We start from the raw sequence: 14,392 nt of genomic DNA, 5'->3' as shown, positions 1-14,392 counted from the left end.
ATGAGATAAGATAAAACCTTAAAATCAACCAGAATTTACAACCTTTCGTCCAAAGCAAAATACGTGCTTTTCTCGCCCCCATCTTGTTTTTCGAATGAGAATTCTAGAGAATTCCATTCGTTTCCAGCTCCCGCGGTCTTTTTTCATCCAATCAGATCGCGCGATTTCACTTTCGCTTTCTCTAGTTCAATAAGACTGCGGGATTTGAGTCATGTGACATCTCTATTAAAAACCCGTGCAAAATACAGGGGGTCACAAAATAGAATACAGGGGGTCACACTACTGGCTACAGGAACTGAAAGCAAGCAATTAAGGCCAATATTTTTGTTTTTTCTGAAGGACAAAAGGTATAGGAAGCTTTACTGAAAGAGGGATAAGGCTGGGACAATCTATTTAAAAGATATGGACAAAAAAAGGCACTTTTTTGGGTGATAATTAAGATTTTACTTAGAAACTTTAATTCTCTTACCCCCGTCTCGGGCCCCCCTGATATGAGCAAGGGAACCATGTTGGCCACCCCTACTGAAAATTTCAGATCAAAACAAACAAGGAATTAATTCCTGTAACTCGAAGAAAATTGGAAAAAGCTGGTTTTTGACTGTTTCTGATCCTAAAGTGCTATTTTTTGGTAAAAGCTATGCAATTTATGTTTGGATTTCTAGAAAGCTTACCCATTCATTGTGGGGCCATTTGTTTCTTACCTCAAAACTTCCATTTTTACCATCTTTTCCCCAAATGCCACCATCGTGTGAAACAAATGGAAACCGTGTTAAAAATGGCAAAAGTCTACCATTTTGCGAACTCTTAGTTAGGTCAATAATGGCCGCATAAATTATGTCGGAAAATATAAACAAACTAACAAGAAAACGAAAGTGAAACGCATCGTAATTATGCATTCGATTATTGCCGCCATTTACAATAACATTCTTCCACTTTTGACCCAGAATGCAGAAACAAATGCGAATTTCTTTTTGCTTGGATGTTGGAAAAGCTTGGCAAACTTCCATTTTTGACACAAAGAACACAAATGACCAATGTAAATTAAGGTGGTAAAAATGTAAGTATTTTTTAACACTTTTGAACACATTTTGATGAAACAAATGGGGAAAAGGTGGCATAAGTGACATAAGTGGCATAAATGGTGATGAAACAAATGGACCCTGTTTGTACATTTTTTATTTGAAAGTAATCTCTTCATGGAATAAAAAGATATAGTCAAATCTTGTAGGGTCATTTTTCAAAAATTTTTTGCCAAATTCGATTTTCGCATTTCTCCATTTTACCCTACACAAACGCACGTGGGACATTTTTATTCCAACCCCCCCCCCCCGCTTATTAAGTTTTGAGATTTTTTCCAACCCCCCCCAGCTATTAGGTACCCGGAAGTATTGTCAAACAGCTGAGGAAAATGCGACTTTACCAAAAATTTTGTGGTGGGTTTAATTTTGCGACATAAATCTCATGCGTTTTTGTGAGTTTTGATTTCGCTAAAATGGCAAATTTAATTTCGCGGAAGTTAATCTGACTAAGGGGCATCTGTATCCTTAGACTTAACTTAGTGCTCCTTGTAGGGGCACTGGTAGGGTTTGGAGCTTTGTTAATTAAGGTCTGTAAATTACATGCTATTATTTGTGAATGACCTATTTCATCACAGGTATGGGCAGATTACAGAAAAATACTTAGAAAACAGTTAAAACACTTTCGAGAAAGTCAGAAAATCAGGAAAGAGGATAGGGAAGTATAAAATACAGGGAAAATAGGAGGAGACGATGCATCTTGGAGTATATCGTTTGCCAATCGCCTGGCCCTCTGTGGCTAAATAGTTGGTATTTCTTTTAAGAGCTTTGCTTGCAACATGAAACAAAGCAATTTACAGAGTTTATCTTCTTTATAAATCTCCCAGTCGAGGCGACCCTGCTGATGTACAGAACTTACCAACACACCAAACGCGAAAATTTGATAGTCAAATAGAAAACTTTTTCCAACAGACAATCCAAACACTGGACAGGTTGTGATAGACCTTTTGCTAGACGCAAACAGTAGAATTTGACTCCTATATCAGGATTGGAAACTAGGCTAGTCTCACCTCTATTAACTTTCCAATTGTAACAATACGATGCTGAAAAAGTGACATGGCACATTGTCAAGTAATCCCTGTGAGTGTGAGAAGTTTATATGGAAATCTGCAACAAAAATGATCTCTTTTACTGATTGCTTTGCGGTGCTCCTTTGCGGACTGTTTATTTGATTTCCACCAATTCTTTTTGACACTTGTGTTCTTTCAGTGTCTTCCTCAACAAGCCTGTTAAATCTCACCCTTCAGTCAGGCACATCCTGGCAAATGAACGGGGTGAGCATTTGCATGGGGTATTCGTCATCCAGTGTAAATGAGATAGGACGTCTCAGGCTAAAAGCGTGAAAATGAATAAAAATGAACTTCAAACTGAAAATGGGAAAAAAGGAAGAAAACTGGGAACTTTATTTTTTTGTTAAAAGTTTCTTCAATCTTCGAAGAAAAAATTGACCCATGGAAATAAAATTTCATCTATGCAGTTCTTCAAAATGAAGCAAAATATTTCAAACCCGGTTCAATTGCGTGGGGTATTCAGCACTATTACATCACTTTTGTTTTCGACCCCTTGCATTTGCCACCAATCACAAGTGAAAAATACCCCGTTCATTTGCCAGGATGTGCCTGACTGCCCTTCATAACACCTTTTTTATTTGTTTCAATTCTTGATCCTAAGGCGATCCTAATCTTCAATTATCTGAAGAAAGCGGAAATTTGATGCAAGAGTTGGATTGTCAACAAAGTGCCGTAAAAAATCATTGAATAAAAGAACTTTTAAAGTCTTAAAAATATTTTCATTTTGAATAATTGATGCAAAGAAGTGATACATACAAAGATTGTGTTTTTCTATTTTCTTTTCTATGAAATAAAGGGGTTTAAAATTTGTTTCTATGTTTGGAATTTTGCACAAACCGCTGTAACTATGGGCAAGCACTTCGTTGGTAAGATTATTGCTTGAAATCGAAACTGAAACCACTGAAAACGAAAGTAAAATCAGCCCGCACTTCAGCCCATAATCTTGATGTAAAGTTTTAGTCAAAACTGGTAAATGTCTTGTATAATTGGATAATTAAAAACTTGAGTACTAAATAATGATGAGAAAAAGATAAGTACACACACTTATGATAATTATGCATTAAAATGTGTCATTCTTTTCGTGCTGGAGTTTATAAACTGTATCATGAAATCATGTCTAGAGTAAAAAGTCTATCCAGACCAGTGTGGCTTGTGGCAGGCTAAAATACTTGGTCTTACACCTGGATGCAATGGCACGCTTAATACAGTGTAGCTCTAAAAGAGCATCTAGTAACATGAAAACAGAATAATTATTCTTCGATGGGAATCAAAGCTACAAAGTGCACTTACAAACATCAATTTTCAGATGTATGTAATAAAATTACTAATGGCACTGTCATCTTTTGACAATCAAACAAAAAGATTTTCTGTCAAGGACCTGGTAAACATTCAAATAACTTCCATTTTGTGATTTACTGCATCTTTGCTACCATTTTGAAGAAAAGAAATTTGATCATTTTTCTGAAGCAAAGAGTACATGAAGCAATTGTAGCTTTATTGTAGTGCCGAGGATCATCAATGGATAGTATTGGATTATCATCATCCCTGCATCCCTTTATCTTCATTTTTGGAAGTTTTACAAAAAACTGGAATGATAGAAATTCTATTCACATACTGAATTTGAAAGATCTTTTACAGTATAGGACATTTTTTGCAAACTTTAAAAACTGATTTTTGCCCTGCTTTTGTGGGACTTCAGCTTATGAAATGCTTAACCCTACCTACTGAGAGCTATTTGGGTCCCTTAGAACTGAAAGGGGGGGCACATAGTGCCCCCCGTTGATAACTTGGGATAGAAACATTATTTGGTCATGAAATTTGGTACAGCAATGCTTAAACCTATAACAAACAAATTTATCAAAAAAATTTTTCGAAAAATTAATGCAATTTTTGATGACGTCATCAATTGTATCAACAATTGGCAAAAATCACCCAAAAAACTAAAAAAAAATGATGTTTCTTAAAATTGCTATTGAAACAGATGTAGAAACACATTCTCCTTCATTTTGCTTTTATTTAAAAGCTTTTACAATTTACTAAATGGAAATTGAAATCTTATTCAACAATTTTGTCGTGACGTTCTACTATAGCGCGCCAAGACCGAAGAAAAGTTTTTAAACTATCAAAACAGCGTAAAATCAGAACATTTCAACTTTTTCAAGTCGGTGATACTTTTTTTTGTCATATTTATATTTATTTTTTGCTGCTAATTCTACTTTAAGATGTACTAGAAGCAGTACAAATGAAATGGACCATTAAAGTATACCTGGAAACATTTTATAGTATCTTGGAGTAAGCACATAAAAAAGAGCAAAATAGCCTGCACTGCTGTTGTGGGATGTTAGTGGTCACAGACAACCCTGTCATTGGGACTAAAATAATTGACAAATGAAAAAAATTTTTTATTCAAAACATTCCCCATAAAATTTGATGAAAAGTCATAAAATTTCAGCTTCATAGCCTCATTAGTTAAAAAATGTCAGCCAATTTTCTAACAGGGGGGGCACTTTGTGCCCCCCTCTCAGTAGGTAGGGTTAAGTATGCAAATGTTCAAATATGTGTTTCCCCTAAATTATGTTTGAACAGATAGAGCTACACTGTCATAATCACGCCCTGGTTGAGATTACTTGTACAGAATGATTAGGATTAGGATTAGGGTTTTTTCAAATCCCGAGCATGCATGGTCAAACAGGCTCAAGTTTTTAACAGCATCACTAAAACATTTGATTTATCTCATTTAGGTTCTTAACAAATCAGATAGTTTTGATACACATGGCCTTCAGATAAAGAAACCTTTCAGGAATTTTGAATCGAATGTTCACAATTAATTTTTTTAGGATGTGCTGAATATTGAAGATGGAAAACTCAGACAAACCTTTTCAATGTCCCAAATGTGAACTGGTTAGTAAATCTTGTACAATTTGATATGAAATGTTTTATGTAAAATTTTAATTGTGGTTAAGCCTTAGTTTTATATCATGTTTGTCTTTAAAATCTCAGAAAGAGATTGATTATCACTATCATCATCATCATCATCATCAAAGAATTTTGTTATTTTTAGTGTTTTGCTAATAGCGATCGCCTGGCTGTCCACTTGCTGGTTCATTTGAAACAACCGCTAAAACAAAGACTGAGAGTCAAAATCCCTGGGTCTGCTAGTGAAAATGTTGATGGTAAAACATTATTGTAATCAGTTTAATTTTTTTTAACTTTGAGATTTACCCAATAGAATGATTGGTTGCAGTAATTTTAAATTTGCAAGTTACGAGATTTCAAGACAAGCTGGAATGTTGTTGGTTATGTTTTTTTTAAACATTTCTTTTTAGACCAGACACCAACCCCCTCCAGCTTTCTTAAAACTGCTGATGTGAATGGATCACCTCTCTTTCAGGATCTAAATCCATTTGATAGGGTAAGTTGAAGCTAGTAAGAATTCATTAAGAAAGAATTTTCTGGTAGCCCTTTCTGTACTTGTTATACAAAATAAACTCCACTGGCTTGAGTAGAAATCTGAGTAGTTTAGAATAACTTATTTTACCATAAAACTACGTTTCGGTTGCTTAAAAGTGTTTTAAAAATTTATAATTAAAAAAAAATCTGAATTTGCAGGACTTCAAACTGGCATCAAACAGTCGACAAACTTCAGTAGTAGAACAACATCCTGAAGTAGGTTCCACCACTGGTGCAAGCAAACATCAAATATCAATTTTAGAGGTAAGGTATATACTTTTCATTCAGATACCCTTTTAGCTCTTCAAAATGCATTTTAGAGTATTTATTACCTTAAGGGAAGGAATTTGCTGGGAATTTAACTTGGCGGATGGCAGAAAAAGTTTTTTTAGAGGGAATTTTATTTGACAGATGGCCTGAAAAATTAAATTTGGCGGGAGTTTAATCCTGCAAATGCATGACATTTCTGATTTATAAATTTATTCATTTTTAAGATTATAGTATTTTTTTTTAAATTATGATATTTGTTATTCTAGACACCTCAAGTGGAACTTGAAGATGCTGGCTTTCCGAAGCTTTTCTCACAACCCTCAGTTGTATCTCAGGTACTAAGAATTATAAACTTTCCAATTACTATGGTAAAACTCCTTTTTTCACACTATTCAGTATGGGGCTCTTCCAGAAAATGTGTGTACATGGGAGGTGGAGGATAATAGTCTCTGGGGGAGGGGGTAGTGAAAAATCTACAAAATTTGCCTTGTCCCCCTCCGGAGGGTAACATTGCTCTATTTAGGGGTAATTTTAAGTGTCCAGGGGGTCAACTAATGCTTGTCCGGGGGTTAGACCCGCTGTCCAGGGGTTCAAAAGTCACAATTTTTGGCGGGTAACTTTCCAAATAATGTTATATCCTCCACCATTGGGGGCCATATTCAAATTTTTTTCTGGAAAAGCCCATTTTACCAAACTTGAACATCAAAGTCTTAAGATTCCCTTTGAAATAATTCTCGCTGAAAGTAATGTAAAAATCTTTTTTTTGTGATGTCGAAAGTGAATTTTATGATTATTTTGCTTGATTAGTACCAGCTTTTTTGCATATCAGGTTACGGCCAAATTACTAGGATTCAAGCAATTAGGAACGCCCAACCATCCTGACTAAATTAAATTGGAAGCTTATTCATATTTTGTAGGAATCTGGTAAACCAGTGTCTGTGATCACATCGAGTATTGACGACACCTCATCATCAGCCTCCTCCTCATCATCAGCCAAACATGTGTCCAACAACGAACAAAACTCAACTGCATTCTTACAAAGTATTTTGAACCAACTGAAAGCACAAGCTAAACAAGAACAAGAAGAAAAAGAAGCTCAAGAAAGAGAAATACTTCAACTGCAAAGGGAACAACAAGCACACACCAAGATGGAAGTTGAATTAGAATGTGCTGAGTCATCAGATTCGCAACAATCGAATAAGGAATCAGTGGCTCAAGAACAGCTGAGAGAACAACTTAATTCACTTATCAAATCAGGGCAAATCAAAATTCGTAAGCTTTTTTTTTTTGTATATCCTTCGACGCTTACAACGAGCGACATGCTCTCAAATTTTATCACTATACATCAATGTATCTCTCTTTCTTGAACCAGCAATTTCTAGACAGTATAATTCATTCCCAATTGAACATACGAAATAATACTTCATTTTCATCATTTATTTTGATTAACTTTTTGATCTTAAATTTTTAGAAATCTCGCCGTCTTCTTCAGTACAGTCCAAAGTTCAAGCATCTATAATTGGGAATGTTGCGACCATCTCCAAACCTACAGAACAACAACTTTCTGCCGCTTCTACTGTTGTTCAACAGCAACAACCCCGAACGATCGCACCAAAGGTTCAGTGTGTTGATGCTTTCCATTGAACCTTTTATTTGAAACACGCGGGATGAATTAATAAAATTCTAAATTATTTCTTCTGAAATTATCGTTCAATCAAAATTATCTCAAAATGGACTTAAGACTGTCAATTTTGAGGAAAAGCTCAGCCAGATCATAGTCATTATAAAAAATCTCGGTCCAGCAATGTATTGTTTTACCTTTTTGCTCAATTTTCTTTTGTTAGAAACAAAAGGCAAGTTGCGATTTGCATACTTTCTGATCACGTTACGAAAATCTCCTATTGGGATTGGTCTATATTCTAATCACATGATCAAAAAGTTAACAAAATAAATTGATTCTGTTACATAAGCTCCATCTTTTGACAATAAACAGCGATAAAAGGAGACAAAAGCCTTCCAGACCAGTGTTTTTATAATGACTATGGTCAGATAAGCATGATTTTATCTAATATTAATCAGATTATTCACCATTTCTTATCGTTACTATTTTCCGTGCACAGGTTGCAACTTCAGAGGAGATTCACCAGGAAATGACCAGCCCTCCACCACCCGTCACACGCTCCATCGCTTCTGTGGGTCCAATGTCGGTCAACAAGGTGACTCCGATGTCGGTCATTGAACGATCTATTCTCTCGTCGTCCACCGTCACATCAGATGTAGTCGTTTTGCCAGGAACCAACCTGCAGATTGCCAAACAGGTAGGGAATTCGTCTCATTGCATTACTATCTCGTCAACGAAAACCAGGTCAGATTTTTTCAACTGTGGCTCAAATTTTAGGTAATTTCTACTAGTTTTTTTTTAATTTGTTACTTTAAAAAGCACCTGTTTATTTTTTCGTGAATACCTTTAGAAGTTTTGCGGCGCATTTTTTTGCTTGAAAGTCAAGTAAGCGATATAGCGCTTTCGCAGCATTAATCTTTGATACGCATTTCGGCGGGACGCTAGTGTAACTAATTGATTGTCCGTCATTCTGTTTATAATAGCGAGTTTATGTATTCGAGATAAATCGAGGGGGACGGTATCAAGAAAAGTTGACATGTCTCCAAAATCACTCGTCGACGGTAAAAATACCAAAATACCGTCGTCTGTTTTTAGGTGAGCGACATAGAACCGTACATCGACTATCGACTTTGTTTTGTATCATTTCACTTACCGTCGCCCTCGATATCCTCCGATACATAAACTCGATAATGTTGACTCTCCTTCCGTTTCTAGGACAATTTTCATATCAGTCTTTTTCTCGTTTCCAGAAACTGAAGCAAGTGATTCAACAATCACCTGGAAATCAAGCTCTGCTCCAAAGCCTCGTTTCTCCCGCTATCGTCTCTTCGAAACCCACCATGGTTCAAACAGCCCCCATCGCCCATACCACCCAAATGACACCGCCCAGCATGATAATAGGTGGACGCGGTAGTCAACAAGGTAGATAGCTTTACAGTTGCCGGGGCTCTTTTGCAAAACATTTTTGATAGGTTTTATTTTCTTCCTAGGGCTTTAAGAACCGTGTTTAAAAGAAATAAAACAATTACAGTCGATTCTCTTTGATTCGAATCTCTACTATTCGAATCTTTCTCTAATCCAAGAAAAATTCTTGGTCCCTTGAAGATCAAATTAGAAAGAGTGAGTTGTATCTTAGAAATTAAGAAATTAATTTAGTTAATGTTAATGAAACTTTCAGGGAATGTTCTAAATAGGTTGTTTGGTTAATACTGTAAAGTTTAAAGATCGTACGAAAATTGAAAAAGAAATTGCGTTAAAATTTTGACGAAATCGGGCAAATAACTTTTACTTTCCACCAACAGGGAAATACAAAGACATCATTTTGAAGGATGAGTACGGTGATGAAATTACAATGAAACGTAAACAAAGAATCAATCAAGAGGATTCCACGCCTGAAGAAAAACGAGGTCGATTTCTTGAACGGAATAGGTCAGTCGATAATTTTTATTCCTGTAGTAGATGTTCGCTCTTTGAAGAATTGATTTTTTTTGATAATGAAGGAACAATAGAACCATTGTTGTTTTATTGGTCCCATTGCTCCACTCTAGCCTGCGTGATGTACCTTTAATTTTCGCGCGGTCAAGTGCGCATATTCTGCGCGAAAAGATAAGGCGTGTGAAAATTAATGGAATTGACGTTTCAATCATTTCAGTATAATTTTGTTTACTGAAAACTAAGCTACGTCATATCTTCCTTCGTTTCGAGCGTAAAACTCCTACTTTTCGGGATATGAGCACTGCTCTTGTTTTGAATATTGAAATTCTTAGGGTAAATCGCATGCGCACGTGCGCACTGAGGTTTTAATGATACAATAGAGAGTTGCGAAACCTAAGCCAATCAGCTGTGTTTTAAACATTCTTTTATTTGAAATCTCTATTGATAAACATCTTTCGTTAAAGTTTATTATGTTTAAACTTATTAATAAGCAATTTCCGGTGGGGGCTACTAGTGGCCGCCTATAGCAGTGCCTATAGCCAAGATTAAGGCCTAAAAGCCTGGAGGTGTCTATTGTGTAGACTACTGAAAAAGGAATATTACACTATTCGAGTGTTGTGCTATACATACTAGCTATAACTATAAGCCTACTCTAGATATCACGTTTTTTTTACTACGCAGTAACGTGTATTTCACTTTGCAACCCTGTTTGAATGCTAGGAGCCCAGTTTTCGGCCTCTAAACATTCGACTATTTGACGTCACTTTTTAAATTTAAAGATAATATCAAATCTCCGTTTTTTGTCAGGCCTAGGGTATATAGATTTTTCGACTTTGGCTGAGGTTACGTGGCTCAAGGAAAATTCGCCATTATTGTAGCAGCCTTTCGAATTTGTAAAGGAAACTTTTTACGCTAATCCATCGCTGCTTTCATAATACTGGAAGTTGCGTAGCTGGAAAAAAAACCTCCATTGTTAAATTCTTTGTGAAGTATGAATTGGACACAACAATGACTATATTGTTCTTTTATTTTCAGAGCGGCTGCATCTCGGTGCCGGCAGAAGCGAAAGATATGGGTTGATCAATTGGAGAAGAGGTCGGATGAGCTTGTACAAACCAACACTCAATTGATGGTTAGTTGATTATCTAAACCTTCTATTTGTAGTAGTAGACGTGAAAGGTGTTTGTCTGTTGTTGGAATACTGTACTTTGACCTATCCACCCTTTCGATTGACAAGAGGCTTTAAACAAAGAAATAACACTAGAATTACCCATATCCAACCATATTTTCATAGAAATTGTTGATCGAAAATTTAAATCAAGCATACGTTGAAGCTAATTACAAATCTTTGCTTTTACATTAGACGGAGATTCAGTCGTTGCGTAGTGAAGTGGCGCAGCTAAAAGCATTATTATTAGCGCACAAAGATTGTCCGGTTACCCAGCAACAGAAAGCTCTCGTTAACCAGATTGCAAACGCAGGTATCTAATTGTGTGTACCCTTTCTGTATCAATTTGTGTTTTAAAAAAAACGGGACAAGTTTTAAATTCATCGATGATTATTATCTTGATTTATTTGCACAGAAGTACTCTTTGACAGAGCTGTAAACTGCACAATTCTGATGGAAATTTAAAATTCAGAATTCGTTCTCATAATAACCACTATAGATGACTTTAAATCTGAAAAGTTAATTTTAACCTAACTCAAGAAAATAAAGGTCTGAAACGGGGTTACAAAGGATGCAAAATTGAAAAAAACTCTCATCTACATTGAACTATCCTTATTTGAATTTCTATTATTCGGACTTATTTTTGGTTCACGTCAAGGAAAAACCCTCATAGAATGCTGTTACTGGAATTTCTCTGTAACTTTAAATAAGAATTAGATTTCCATTCCGAGTAAGATTTAGCGAGAGTCAAATATAATATAAACTTTTCCCATGCTTTTTCATAGGTACGTACGTGACAGTATCGGATGGTCAGCTCATTGCTATTCACCAGCTCCCACCAAGTGCTATCCGCGAGGCCTCCGATGAAGAGGTCGCTTCAAGCGCGCTGACAGATATGGCCGCCCGTGCGACTATCGAACTCGGCAAGAAAGCTGTTTCAGGTATGGTGACTGTTCAAGCAAACGACACAGTTGAGACAAAGATTTCGTAAAAACTCTGTCACGTTGAGAAATTGAAGAGGTTTGGATCGAGTTAAAGAGAAAACAATAGATTTCCTCACATTTCGAGTCGAGAAAACATTGATAAACACTTGTGGTACTCAATAGACCTTTTCATAAATTACGTCACGAACATCACTTGCCTCGTATTCAAACAATTATCATGGTGATTATGTCCCTTGAGACATTAAATGATTTTTTATAAATAGAAACTAGTTTTAATAAAATCCCCTGGGAGTTAATCACCACGGCAATAATTTCGAAACGAAGCAAGTGATGTTAGTGACGTAATTTATGAAAAGGTTTTTTGTTGTGATAAAATTAACAGGTTTAGATTTTAAAAATCCTTTAAAATTTAAAAAGTATATTTTTGGTCCCTATTAATTAAATGTCAAACCCAGTCCTAGTTTGAATTCTGATAGCGCTCTCAAAAGGTATACCGACGTTCATCAGTAAAATGAAGTAAAGCTGAAATAAAAAAGTGGTTCCAATGGCTGCGGTGGCACATGATGAGTTCCTTTTTATTCGTAATCTTAATTCGTTTTCTTTTGATCCCTGCTTCTAGAAAGGCTTTAAGGATTTTCCGTCAGTAAATAAAGATTTTTCACAGTGCATTTGTGAACTGAATTTCCTAAAAGGGGTCCCGCGCCTTATAACGTTAAATTATCAAATGCGTTTGAGACAATTTGTCACGATTTTTAATTTGTACATTTTATTCATAGATTTTTTTCTATTTATCATTAAAAACAATTTACTTTAGTCGAAATAGCTGACCTAATTTGTAATATCCGCGGAATTGGCTTCAAAGCAAAGATGAGCATATCTTTTTAAAGCCGAAATGATTGGCCTTAACCCGTGTCTAAATTATAGTGACAAACACCCAGGTTCTTTTGGTTGCTTTAAAACATTACGTCATGAATACGTGTAAAACCATTGCTATGTAACTCAAAAGCATACAGTGCTGGACTCTCTCCAATTCGAACTTCTACGTTCCAATCTTTCTACCGGGTGCCTCAGAAAAATCATTGGACGTTTGGCGAGCCACTGAGGCCGAACAAAGTCTTGTTTAGACTCAAAACCACTTTTATTAGAAAGAGGACATGCTAACTTAAATTTTGCAGTATAACTTTTTAAGTTTGGTCAAGTAGTTGTCAAGTTATAAGCTTTTGAAGTCAAAATTCACTTTTCGAAAAGTGTAAAAAACACGTAAAAAAAGGTGTATTAAATTTATGCAAATAATGAAAAAATAGCTCAGTATTTGACTTATTTAACGACTTTTACGACATAATTAATTGTTAAAATACTTTTAAAAGCAGTTTTCGTTTACAACATAGTCAGTTTTTAGTAAATAGTCAGTTTTTAGAAATATTTGAAAAAAATTCTTATCGAAAACGCTTAAAAATGCTTAATTTAATACATACCCTTTTATTACGTGTTTTTCACACTTTTCGAAAAGTGAATTTTAACTTCAAAACCTTATAACTTGACAACTACTTGCCTTTTGGGATATTGGTATTCCGTTTGCCCTCGACGTTTCTAGAAGAGCATTCTGAAATCCTACCTCTCTAAAAGCGCGAATGTTTAAATAAGGTTAAATAGACACTGTTGTGTCAGATTTGTTTTTCATAGTTCACTTTCCACTGCGAAGAAAATATTGCTTTGAACACTGTCATTAGAAAGACAGTATGGAAATGCGTGATCCTCTCCCTAACGTACGGAGTCAGATTCGGGTCATGCTCTTGTTTACGAATTACGATGTTGAAATCGGGAAAAACGATGCTTTGGGTTAAGCCCTGATATACGTGTATGAATCGGGTAAGGTGTACGGTGTAAACATTCGGGAGATACCCTAATATGTGCACTTTTAATGTCGGGTAAATCCCTGATGAGCGATGTGAGAAACGAAGTAGATTTGGTTAAAGGTAATATGCTGCTCAAACATATAGTAGAAACCTTTCGAGAAAAGGGAGAAATATCGGATTAACCACCCCTTACAGTCGGTACCACTACATGAAAAAGGCAACTATTGCCTTAACGGGAAATATTTCCCAAACGGGAAGGTGAAAGTAACCCGAAAAGGTAACTATTTCCAGATTGAAAATTTCATCACTATTGTATTTCCCGTTTTGGTCAAGAACTTTTCATCGTTTCCGAACGGGAAATAGAATTTTTATGAACAAAGCAGATTTTGGTTTCCCGATCGAGAAAAAGTTTTCAAATAGGGAAGTTTTTAATTGGTAATGGGGAAAGTGGAATTAAGAAGCGATTTCCCGGTGGATTACTTAACTACCGGGTGATAAATTATTTATTTTCCCTCTTTTACATGAGGGAAGGTTTTAAACTTTCCACAGGCATTTCCGAAGTGCTCAGAGGCCGCTTTCCCGATCGGGAAACTAGTGAACTTCCCGATTTGGAAAGTCTGGCCATTTCGGGAAGTTTTCCACCTTCCCGTTAAGGCAATAGTTGCATTTTCCATGTAGTTGTACCGACTGATTTATGGATGGTGTAAAATTTCATGATTCAGCCTGACAAACGTTCTTAAAATAAGGGCATAGAGGTAATAAAAGTTAGATGGAGTAACAACTTTTCTGCCAAAGAAGTAAAAAAACTCTTTAGAAATTTCTTTCAAATCGGCCTCCTTTCATTACCAATCCTTGATAGCAAAAATCTGTCAAGCCATAGATTATGAGAACTAAAGTAAAGTTATTCTGTCCAACGAAACCTCGTATTTTTAGGTAAAATGCAAATTTTTTTCGAGTAATAATTTCTTTATAGTTTTAAAAGAAGTTTTTATTTTATCGGGA

The 14,392-nt window shown here is 35.7% G+C and overlaps 1 protein-coding gene across 1 annotated transcript; it reads left to right on the top strand.

Moving 5' to 3' along the window:
- Positions 1-4,949: 4,949 nt before the first annotated feature.
- LOC136799408 (cyclic AMP-dependent transcription factor ATF-7-like) lies at positions 4,950-12,420 on the top strand. Its single transcript, XM_067056122.1, has 13 exons — positions 4,950-5,047; positions 5,208-5,319; positions 5,473-5,558; positions 5,756-5,860; positions 6,133-6,201; positions 6,784-7,138; positions 7,338-7,483; positions 7,987-8,184; positions 8,738-8,909; positions 9,290-9,416; positions 10,458-10,554; positions 10,786-10,903; positions 11,376-12,420. Exons 1-13 carry the CDS (start codon positions 5,003-5,005, stop codon positions 11,579-11,581), a joined length of 1,836 nt encoding a protein of 611 aa, XP_066912223.1. The 5' UTR covers positions 4,950-5,002; the 3' UTR covers positions 11,582-12,420.
- The last annotated feature ends 1,972 nt before the right edge of the window (positions 12,421-14,392 follow it).

Source organism: Clytia hemisphaerica, unplaced genomic scaffold (genome assembly GCF_902728285.1).
Source record: "Clytia hemisphaerica strain Z4C2 unplaced genomic scaffold, Clytia hemisphaerica genome assembly, whole genome shotgun sequence".
Taxonomy (NCBI): Eukaryota; Metazoa; Cnidaria; class Hydrozoa; order Leptothecata; family Clytiidae; genus Clytia; species Clytia hemisphaerica.
Note: the sequence above shows the minus strand (reverse complement) of the source record. Positions and strands in the feature narration are given on the sequence as shown.